This window comes from Plectropomus leopardus, chromosome 4 (genome assembly GCF_026936395.1).
Source record: "Plectropomus leopardus strain MGB_pleo_1.0 chromosome 4, ASM2693639v1, whole genome shotgun sequence".
In the NCBI taxonomy this organism is placed as follows: domain Eukaryota; kingdom Metazoa; phylum Chordata; class Actinopteri; order Perciformes; family Serranidae; genus Plectropomus; species Plectropomus leopardus.
In genome coordinates this window covers 35,560,727-35,572,500 of record NC_142179.1, presented here as the reverse complement: position 1 = coordinate 35,572,500, position 11,774 = coordinate 35,560,727, and the positions used below count along the sequence as shown (strand labels likewise).

The 11,774-nt window shown below is 38.7% G+C and overlaps 2 protein-coding genes across 3 annotated transcripts in view; one reads left to right on the top strand and one right to left on the bottom strand.

Annotated features, from left to right (window-relative positions):
* The window catches only part of man1b1b (mannosidase, alpha, class 1B, member 1b), a 31,194-nt gene extending 22,727 nt beyond the window's left edge, over positions 1-8,467 (top strand). Inside the window, exon 14 of the mRNA XM_042488071.2 lies at positions 319-8,467. Coding sequence (XP_042344005.1) covers positions 319-525 — 207 coding nt within the window. The 3' untranslated portion in view covers positions 526-8,467. The remainder of the gene's footprint in view (positions 1-318) is intronic.
* The window catches only part of dpp7 (dipeptidyl-peptidase 7), a 20,888-nt gene continuing 17,527 nt past the window's right edge, over positions 8,414-11,774 (bottom strand). The window contains exons 13-14 of one of the 2 annotated variants that reach the window (XM_088077190.1): positions 11,605-11,723; positions 8,414-10,100 (exon numbers count right to left, since the gene is read on the bottom strand). In XM_088077190.1, the coding sequence (XP_087933316.1) occupies positions 11,612-11,723 (112 nt within the window). In that variant the 3' untranslated portion in view covers positions 8,414-10,100; positions 11,605-11,611. Of the gene's footprint in view, positions 11,724-11,774 lie in introns of both variants that reach the window. The other variant, XM_088077189.1, reaches the window with a different exon arrangement.

Below are 11,774 nucleotides of genomic sequence, written 5' to 3'. Positions count from 1 at the left end.
ATTTATTTAAAGGCTGATTATTCCAATCAGTTAATCTGTTGTTTTGCTTTTCCATGTTTAATATGACTGAACAAATGACAGTTTTGCAACACTAATGGTATTTAGGCATAGGTATAGTAGAAAAAAAAACACAAAACACTGAGTGAACCTGCAGAAGCCACGGGTGAAAGGCATCGCTCGCTTTGAATAAATCACAGTAAAGTCATTCATTGTGCAGTGGTCTTCTTTGTTTTCCACTAAAAAAAAAACCCTTTATGTTCTTACATACAGTGAATGGATTGTGTGAATGAGGACAAATCCCTGTGTGCTTCCCTTCAGGTTTCCTCTGGCGGCTATACCTCCATCAATAACGTGCGTGACCCAGACTACCCAAGCCCCCGAGACAAGATGGAGAGCTTCTTCTTGGGAGAAACCCTGAAATATCTGTACCTGCTCTTCTCAGATGACCCCAACCTCATCAGCCTCGATCAGTATGTCTTCAACACTGAAGCTCACCCTCTGCCTATATGGCCTTCCACTGCGTGACACACACACAGGACCTCAAGTGGCAGGTAAAGCTGCACACACAAACATAAACATCTCAGGGTTGGTCAAATACCAAGATAATTCCTTCGTCTTCTGTCTCTGTGACTCTGAACACAGGCCACAGATGGAAAAAGCCTCCTTTTTACTGGCTGAATCAGTTATTAGCTATGTGCAAATAGCAATGGAAAATGTGACAACAAGACTCTGGTTCAGTTTGTGGCCTTGTTTATGTATTTGACTGGTCATTTTTGTTGCATGGACTTCTGGTAGTGGCAGTATATAATATAATATAATGGAAAAGCAGAGGAAGGTTTCTGTCCTCCTGACCACCCATTAGAATTAAAGAAAAACCTGATTTTGACTTGAATCAAAAATGTCTTTTCAGATGCTAAGGGGATGGGGCGGAATGTCGGGTTGTGCTGGTACAGGTGTTTAAAGCTGCTCATAGTTTATATTTAGCTTACAGCAGTGGAAATTGATTTCTGAAAAAACAATTTCAGTAATCCCCAGAAAAATTTCAGGTCTGTGTTTTTAATCCCTACATTGCATCTTTATTACAATGGTAAGGTTTCTTAAAGGGCTTTTAAGCCATTTTGAAACAAAGCTGGTATCTGCCATGGTGGCCAGATACAGGTGCTGGGAGTGACGGTAGGCTGGGTGCCTTTGTAGCAAAACGTTCGCCGACGGCAGCCACCAGATGTCTGAACTGAAACCAATCCCTGCCTGCTGCACCTGCAACCTGACCACTCTGCTGACATGTTTGTACATGGGGGTGACTCGCAGGGATGTGAGGAAAAAGACCTTATTCCTCATCAGACTTTGTGTATTATAGTCATAAAGTGCCCTGTTTTTCTGTAACCTGGAGGCTAACATTGCCCTGGTTCCCTCGTCTAAAAGCCTATGGGATATTTCCATTGGATTTTGGATCATTTCAGAAAATAAACTCTAAACATTTATGATAGTTAGATGTTTTGTTCAACAAGATAATCTCCACAAATTAACACCACTTTGTGTTTTTGAAGCCTAAATGTAATTGCCAGAAGTAAAACCTAATGTTAGGCTGAAACATACTACATACACTGCTGTTGCGTCGCCTCCACTGCGAGGCTATAAAGCCATGTTTGGTACAGTTTGGCGTTTTGATGCTCTGCAGTCTCAGTAAGCCACATGTTAACAGACACCTTTTTTAAGACACATTAAACCGTCAAAATTCACATTGGAGTATTTACTGACGTATTTTATGTCGTACAACAAAACAGTCCCCTCAGCTTATGTTAACCACAGACTTTATTTAAGACTTCTAACCAAAAACCCTTTCAAAAAACCCACTGACTTTAAGACGAAGGAACTGGGAGTGCTGAAATGCGGATTTCCGTGTTTTTGGACTCATTACTGGGGTACTCTATGAAGTGCTCTATCTATAACTATTCTCAGATGCCCTCCCTCTTCTGCTTGAAAACAGGAAATAAAGCCAAAGCCTCCTGACAGGCCTTGAGCATGCCCTCATTCTATGGACTCTCTGTCCTATGCTGCGTTCATGTCTTACAGAAAATATGACTTCACCACATGAAAATCCCTTACTTTATCACTACAGCTCAGTTAGCAAACACTGTGTTGAAGTGTTACAGCCAAAACACATCGCTGTCAAACAGCGCGCATCAAAATGGCACAACCCCGCACTGGCAGTGAGTTGCTGCACCTGAAAAAACAAATTGTTTCTTCAATTGTTCCTTGCTTACACATCATGGCTCCCTTAGCAGCTCCTCTTCTCTGCTCCTATGACTGCTTGACTCTTATCTGTGTTTCTTGTGTGTGTAGAAGAATGGATGGGTCGAGTTGTTAAGGTCTAACTATCCCAAGCTCATTGTTGTAAGGACAATGGCAAAAGACATATTGCCTGGCAAGTCATAGCTCTGGCGATTGGCTCCTCAGGTAAGAAGTTTAACTAGAAAATGCATTTCCTGCAGAAAATGCACGTGAATGCCAATGGCGAAAGTAAACTGCAAATAGAGCTGGGTGATAAAACAGTACGGATATCTATCGTGAAATAACTTTTCCTTGATTTAAATATGAGACGTAGTCGGTAGAATGTTAATAGAACGCATTCCAGCCATGTTTTGACGGACGACACGAAAAGCCAATGATAACAAGAATAGCGCAGCGGCGAACCATTTTGTTTGACAACTGAGTCGTATGTGCTTCCACAGCGTTTCATTATCGCGGCTCAAACAGCTGATGGTCCAGCAGCAGCGCAGTGAGACAGACAGGCAGGTTTAATCAGACTTTGGATGAATCATTTAGAAACAGCAGGATGCATCGCTCCGTGTCTCATCCAGCCGCTTGCACTGAGCTCTCATTATTATTAACAGGGGCATATGTAATGTTTTGGGGGCCTGGGGCCACAGGCACATTACCTTATTTTCACTCTTTCTCTAACTGGGAATGTTGGCAGGCTCTTGGCAACTGTAGGAGAAGCAGGCATACTAAAAAGTTGTATTTTTTCCTGAGTAAAATGATAAATAGCACAGACGTTTCACAGAAGATTCACAGAAGCTGAAGTCAGAGTCCTGCAGTCAGGAGAGGCTGGCCTGTTATCAGCACCATGTGCTTGAATTTTCCTAAAGTTTGTTTAAGATGTAGCTTTTAATTTTTATATAATGCTGAAAAAATGTAATAAATAATAATAAATAATGTTTATTACACTCCAACACACCATGGTCACATGAAACTGTGTCAGTGAACTATGAGGGCAAAAAAACAAACCACAAAAAAAACAAAAAGCAAAAATAATCGTTTAATAATCGTAATGGAAGTAAAATGTTCAACTTATTGTGGTATTGATTTTAGTTATGAGGTTCGGACGTTTGCTGAGAGGAAATTTTAGTAACTGGACCGCCAGTTGTTGATGCCTGTTCTACAGTATATTTGTCAGGTTCAATGTCTGACAGAAAATAAATATTTAAACCAAAATTAACCTTATGATATCTTAATATCTCACATAGGAGTGAGAGGGAACCTTTAAGCTTGACAAAAATAGTGATTTGATGTATATTCTGACATATATCAATATCGACTGATATGAAAAAATTATCGTGATAAGACTTTTTTCCATATCGCCCAGCCCTAACTGCAAAGCATTGCTGTAGTGAAGGAATATAAAAAGAATTGCCTGAAAGAATGCAAAAGCCTGAATGCATCGCACTGCACTGCTGAAAATCTGGAAATAGAAATGTAACAGACATTGCTACGTAAGTGACATATTTAATTGTAATACTGTCAAAGGTTGAAGTTGAAATTTGTTGACTACAAGGCTGAACAAAGAAATACTTAGAATACTAGAAAAAATTGAACGCAAGCATTTAATTTTCTTTAAGACCAGAATATTTTCACATGAAAACGGTTTCTCTTAAACTCTGCATAACCAGTAGTTGATCAAAAAATGTACATGAAAAGTCTAATTACCTAAGGACCTGTCTAAAGCTTAAGTGAAGTCTGAAGCAGCAGTATGTCGAGATCAGTGTTGCCATTGCATTTCCTTCTTTTTCTCTTCAGTGAAGTGTCTTATTACACCCATAATTCATTGTTTGATAGGCTATCTAAGTCAGTCTTACACTAGACACTAACAGGGAAGCTTTGACGCAACAGAACAGGTAATTGTAAGTATCAGCAAGTCTGACTTCACGTTATATTACAGACAAAGACTTAGTTTATTTTTTTTATACAACTGGCCCCAGTACTACCAATGTGAGCTGTGGTTACCTGGTTGGTGCATTCTCTGAAAAAATAAAAATGAATAAATAATAAAAATGCTAGAAATTAGGATAGCCCATCCGCAGGCCCCCTAAGGTGTTTTTTGAGGATTATAATATGTAAAACATCTATGTATTCCTTGTAAAGTGGTTACATATATGATCTATCATTGACACCTACACTCCTTGCAGTGCCACGACTGCTTACCATTTTTAAAATACAATCAACACGGCAGACTCAATAAGCCTTCAGACAAACAGTTATCAAATCAAGAGTTAGAACTCACATATAAAGCATTATTATAATCCGCAGATTGGGTAACAATAAGCTTTGAACTGATTATTTTATTTATATTTTTATTTAGCAAATAAACCAAACATTTTCACGCGGGGGAACCGGAGCACCCAGAGAAAACCCACACGTTGGGAGAGTAGGAACTCCTCACAGAAAGGAACCAGGCTGTGAGGCACCAGTGCTTACCATTAATGGTGTCCTGAAAAAGGGAAGCAGAAGACTAAGAAGCAATAGGGGCCAAATCCCAATTCTCCCCCTTAGCCTTATGCCTAGATTTGGAGTGGCCTCCACTGAGTAGGGGCCCTTAAAACAGAGCCACAAGGGTTAGGGTTTGTGGCTTGTGGCCCCTACTCAATGGAGGGCACTCCAAATTTAGATAATATGGCCACGTGGGAGAATTGGGATTGGGGCTCGATAAAGGAAAAGATAGAAATGAGGAGGAAGGTAGAACAGTTGGGAGTGGGACAGCAATGTGGATTGTAGACTCGCCATTAAAATATCCTGGGCAGCAGCTTGTTGGGCTCCTGGTGCTGCTTAAAGGGATAGTTTACCCAAAAATGAAAATTCTGTCATTATCGACTCACCCTCATGTCAATAGAAAGTCAGGTGAAGTTTTACAATCTACAAACCACTGCCAGAGGTTAACGGGGAAAAGGCATTGTACTCATCTCCCAAACCACTGATGCAAATGGTGACGAGGATTCAAATGTTGAAAAAAAAACTGCAATAAAACTCCATACCGTCTCCATACTGCTCATCTAAGTTAATCCAAATGTCCTAACACCCCAACATGCCAAGTTGTTTTGAAAAACCTCACTGGCGTCATGTTTTCAGCCTTGCTGTAGCATGTAGCTCCTAGTGTGGGAGCCGCGCTCACATGTGCACTTGCACAAGACCAATCAAAGCACATAGTATCTGCACACCAGTGTTAGCGTACTACCCGGAAGCACCCCCACACAGAGAGCGAGAGAGACGTGGAGTTAGCAACAACCAGTAAGTCACTTTGTTGGATTTAAAACGACTGTGTGTCTACTATTGTCATCCTGCAGGTGCGTCTTTTGTGAAAATGGGTGGGAGGTGGGTTTGATCGACCTCCCACTAAGTTTGCTACAGCTTGTTGTGGTTCAAGTACTGTTTTTTGGACCGGGTTTGACCACGTCCCAGTCTGGGCAATGATTCAACCGTGTCATTTGAACAGTTCTGGGACCCTTCAGCACCAGCAGTGAAACCAGACTTTGTGAACCTGAGCAACTTGTTTTTACTGATCCAGGACCATCATCATCATATTGACCAGGATAATTTGTTAATTCAGGACCAATCATGTTGACGGTAAAATTAGTTAATGTTGATCTTGGACAGAATTGCTTATTTCGATCCAGTACCATCACTGCCATATTTCCATCCCGGGATCAACATAACAGATTATCTAGGATCAACATCATGATGTTCCTGGATCAACCCTAGTCAAGTCAAGTCAGTTTTATTTATATAGCCCATTATCACAAAACATGGTTTGCCTCAGAGGGCTTTACAGTGTACGACATCCCTCTGCCCTTAGACCCTCACATCACCCAAGGAAAAACTCCCCAAAAAGAACCCCTGTAACGGGGAAAAAAAAGAGGAAGAAACCTCAGGAAGAGCGGTAGAGGATAGTGAGGGATCCCTCTTCCAGGACGGACAGACGAGCAATCTTGCAGAAAAAAATCACCCCTGTATTGAACAGACCAGTTTGGAGCGGACGTCATGGCTATACCACTGCAGTTGTGCACGTATAGTGGTAGCAGTAAAACAGCAGAAACAAATGGAGGGAAGTGGAAATTGGATGGAAACCGCTGAAGTACCCGGAGTAAAAATGTCTTTTTGTGACATCGGATGTCAGAACAGAAGTGCAGAATAGTACAACCTTCATTTCAGTAGAAAACCGTCTTTGGGGACACAGTTTATAGCTAAACAAAGATGTTTATGGTTGTTAGAATGTTTTGAAAACAAAAAATTCACAAATCACTTACGCAATTCATAAAGCCCTACAGTTAGAGCATGAATAATATTCAGGCCGATATTTACATGCACCTGGTGGCAGCAGTATTGTCCTGAAATACATTAAATAATGAAAAGAGTAGTTTGACTGAGTTTTTGTTTCATAGCCTCCTATTATGTCCTTGCTGCTGGCTCGTCAGCACCCGTCTTTTATAACACAAAAATCCACGCCCTTACACCAAAGGTCGGATTGACTTTAAATTTGACCGACAACACCAGCTTAATCTGCTCTTCACAGAAGCCTGACTATTTTCTGCCATTTTAATGTTTTAAAAAAGTAATTTTTGACATCTCCCTCTAAACCGCAAACATTGTTTACGCTCCTGTCTTGTTGCATTGCTTTTATTCAAAATTTAGAAATAAATCTAAATCTAGTCATTGTGAGGCATTCATTCCTCCAGTGAAGCAGAAGTGAATCCTGCCTCACGGGCCTGTTTAATACCTGCTAAGTGGATTGATTGGTCCGACAACATGTTGATTGTTTTGCCTGCAACATGGCCTGGTGATTAACTCAAAAAAATGTTAGCTGTGGGGCTTTACATTTTAATGACAAACTTTCACAATCCTACAGAAAACTAAAGAGCATATGAGGTGTTAAACCTTCAAACTATTTCTCTTTATTTCTGTTTGACATGAACGCAGCATGATTCTTAACTTGACTTTGGTCCAGTTGGTTTCAAGTTGTTGCCAAGCAGCAGATTTACTAATGAACTGTGAAATGTTTGTTTTATGAGAACCACAATGGGTTCATGGCAACAATTATTATTATTATTATTATCATTATTAATAGTAATAATGTGCTGAGCAGCTGCTCTTTTCACTGAATGTTCCATTTCTTTTGTCATTTTCTTGGTAAAGTGGGGTACATTTGTTTTTCAAGTGAGAGAAATGAATTGTGAAATTTTAGATGTAAAGTTAGCTTAATATATTGATTTGTAGTGTAAACTGAAAGGTATAATTGCAGCTGTCTTTATACAAAAGCTCTCCTTGTGCTTTTTTAGTTCTTCTAGTAGCAGCTTCAGAGAAGTTTGCAGTCATTCCTGTAAGTATTACCAGTTTACATAACTATACTTGTATTTGTGGATTTCAAGAACTTTCTGAATTTCTATTGAGACCAAATTCATCTTGTATATTGTTTTTTTTTCTCGATGTTTCACATCACATGTGCCTTTAATGTTGCTCCAGACAACTGTTTATATCCATTTCTTTACATACAAGCTCTTTCTTCCATGTGCATACAATGCTGCTTTGCTACAGTGAATGATTATTTTGATCACTGCAGCTATGACTATTTTTACGACAGAACAATAAGATAAGGATTTCTATTTTCCCAGCAGTCCCTCAGAGCAATCATGAGGTTTACATAATTCTAATCTCTGCCAGTGTATTTATTTCAATCCTGCCTGCACAGGCTCTGTTTGACCCCTTCCTGGATGTATTTCAGCATAATTCCCGATCCAAAGATATGCTGAAAATATATTCAACCCCGGTGTTTGATTTTGTTTGGGGTTGTGATGATGAAAAGCCATTTCTCCAAAGCCACCTCGTTCAGGAAAAAATAAACAAAGGAGATATTTTCTGTGCTTTTGATAAAAAACTTCACCAGTGTGGGTTTTGAAGACTGATGGTAACATTTCTTTGAAGTCACTGAGTCATTTCTATTTTAGTTGCAGCCACTGAGCAGACTGCTTTTAACAGGAGGCGGCACACAGCTGTCACAATACAGATATGCTGTTATGTGGGGGGGGTGATGTTGTTTTTTTACTTAATGTGTTGTCACCTGGTGTAAAATTATTGCTGGATTGGCTTTAATTTTGTAAAAATTGAAAACTTTATTAAATAGAAACAATGAAACAATGTATGCCTTGAGTGATGTAGTCTCATTTGAAGTTTACAAGTTTGTTTACACATGCATTTTTGCTCGAAAATTAGCTGTGCTCTGAAAATACAGACTCCCAACACTAAGGTTTGTACATTTGTGTGAGTTGGTAAATGGATGTTGTTCTGATTTTCTTGAAGGCATGCAAGAGAAACATAGTTTGGTAACACTTTATAAGAAGACCACATCTGTAATGCATTATGAAGGCATTCTTGGTGAGTTGTAATGTATTCATAATGCTTACTGATACACTATATTAACAGTCATAAGATACAACAGATGTGATTTGTACTGATTTGTAATTGGCAAGGGTCTTATGGATGCTTTTGTGCAAGCTAGCTACAGCATGTAGCATACTCACTGTGAATTTCAATGGCTGCAACAGTTTGTCCACCCCTGACATTGCAACATCCCCAGTCCTGCTGAAATCTAACTCTATGGCTACAAACTCTCAGACTCTCTGTCACATTATATTTTCAAAGTACTCTAGTGTATGGTATGCATTAATTACTTGTGATCAGATGCAAGGAAATGATTACACTTAAAACCTACAATGAAACATTATGATGAAGCATCAATTATAAATGCATCAACATGTACCTCACTTTACTTAACACATACAATGATAACTTATGATACAGCATGGATTGTTATATAACACGATGAGTCCTTACTACAGTTAATTGTTGATGTGTGAATATGTGAGTATAAATATTTAGAATGCATTCTAAGCCCCAGCATTAAACCTCTACTTTATAACAAGTCGAGAGCATACATAAGACCCTTGCCACTTATAAATCATTAGAAATAAAACCTATAAGGGCTTATGAGTATTGATATAGTGCATCAGTAAGCATTATGTGTTTATGAGTGTGTTCATAAAGCATCATGAATGCATTATAATTCACTATGAATGCTGTCATAATGCATTATACCTGTGGTCTTCATAGAAAGTGTTACCAAACTTTATTTTCATCTGCCAATCAACAAATTATCATGTTTTAAAATGATACAAAGACAATGGCAAAGACTAAAATGTCAAGTTGTTTTGTTGTAAGATTTTCCTGAAGCTGCCTCACCACTGTCCATGATTAGCTGTAATCAATACTGTCCAATTACCATTAATTCATGATGCAGATTATGCATTCATTATGCAGATTTACATTAAAGGGATAGATCTGATTTTGACTCAGGGTTATATAAGGTATTATCCATAATCAGTGTATGAGCAACAGTAGGCATGCTCCCAGTTTGGAGAAGCAGACAGGAGTCCCAACATCTGCAAAACCTGTTTAAGCTACCTAAAAAAAAAAAGGGCCACCCAAAAAAACAAATCACTCAGTTCAAGTGGGCACTATAGATGCATGACCGGCCCCTACACTCTTCCATAAGAGGGTCAAAAATGACACGTGTAAGAATCAATGTGCTTTTATGCCACTTTTGTCATTTTGGTTAAAAATAATCATTTGTATTATATTTTGGTCCAAACAAGAATGATTTCATTTGTGAAATATTTTTATTTTTTACTTTTTAAGCATTTTTAACAGGTAAGTAACTGCCTCTTCATCCAGCATCTGTAGGACCATTTCAGCTGTAAACCTAGCAGCCATGAAACCTTGGATGAGGAAACATAAAAAGATGAGAATGTTTTGAATGACAAGCAAACCTATTGATCAGTGTGTGTCTATATAAATAAATGCACACATGCATGAGCGCACACACAAGCAATATATGCATGCTTGGTTAGCTTGCAATGTTCGCAAACTATAAAATAGGCAAATTTGATGTTAGGTGATAAGAAACATACTCTTTCACACAAAAGTCATGAATAAAACACCCACACACACACACACACACACACACACACACAGTACATACACTTACGTTAGCTAGCTTAGTTACTTAGCTAGTGTTAGCTAACTATAAAGTAGACTAATTTGTTGATACATAATTATAACACACTCTTTCACACAGTAGTCATGAATGACACGCACACACACATTTCTGAGGTAAAAAAAAAGATAATATTTACATGTATCAGATCTTGCTGTGTAAAATCCTACTTTTCAGGGGGTGACACTTATGATATACTCCTTGTGGTCCACAAAATATATATTCCTGACACAGTTGATAAGAATTTCATGGAATTTCCATGAAATTCAATAGGAAATGAATGTGGGTCATTTCTGAGCCACCTATGGAAGCTTGGGTTAGTAATACAAAAACTACAATTTTCCTAGTAAGGTAAGTAAAAAATTTAAATGGGATGATATCACTAACATGTTTTTTGAAAAATAGCTGGAATATGAAATGATAACAACTTTTAATTACAAAGGTATTGCAAGAAAACAACCTCACCGGGTCATTTTTGACCCACCTATGCATCTAAGGGTTAAGAAGACTCACCATTTTACCTGTTGGTCAGCCCTCTACTTTGTCGCTACATTTTCTCAACCACAGAAGTTCTGTATTCCTACACATCTCTCTTTCAGTTCATTTGGTCTCCCTCTGCAAAGGTTCTTCTTTTCTATACTCTAGTTCATAAAGGTATCTCCACACTGAGCTGCCTTTTGTGATCTTCCATAAACTGCAGAAAGTTTAACCCAAAAGTGACCAGTGGCATATTACTGTGCACAATGCAGCTGTGTTAATGCGTAGGAATACTAAAGTTTCACAGCTGAAAAAAAAGTAGTGCCAAAAGAAAAGGCTTTCTCAAAGAAAATTAAGCTGTGAAAGTACAGCTTCCACCAGAATGATTTTGATTTTTTTAAGTGGCAAATTTAGAAACTGCAGTACATTACTGAGCTTCTGTTTCAGCACCTCTGTCTGCTTCTCCAAACTGTGTGCATGTTGACCACCATGCACTAAAGGGAATACACTGAATGTGGATAAATACTTCATACAACTTCACTTAAAAAAGACCTATTTTCAATGATGTACTATTCTTCTAAATTCACTCAATGTTGGCTCTTCTATAGAGTGTGATGCTACATATTTATACAAACTGAAACCCTCTGGTATGCAGAGCAGAGCTGGGACATACAGGTGGACTGACTCCAGTATTTAATGTACAACTTTAAAGTGAACCTGCTGAACTCCAGTCCTGACACACTCCGTACCGGTGCTTTAAAGACGCTGTCGTAATTTTGTCTGCTCCATCTTCACCCACTGTGCGATGAGGTCTGCTTCTGTCTTCCTGGCACTGATCACTGACTCTGGATCAGCATCATTAGATCCCCTGCAGAAAAACAAAAGATACATTAGATTTTGATGTTAAAAAAAAATTCAA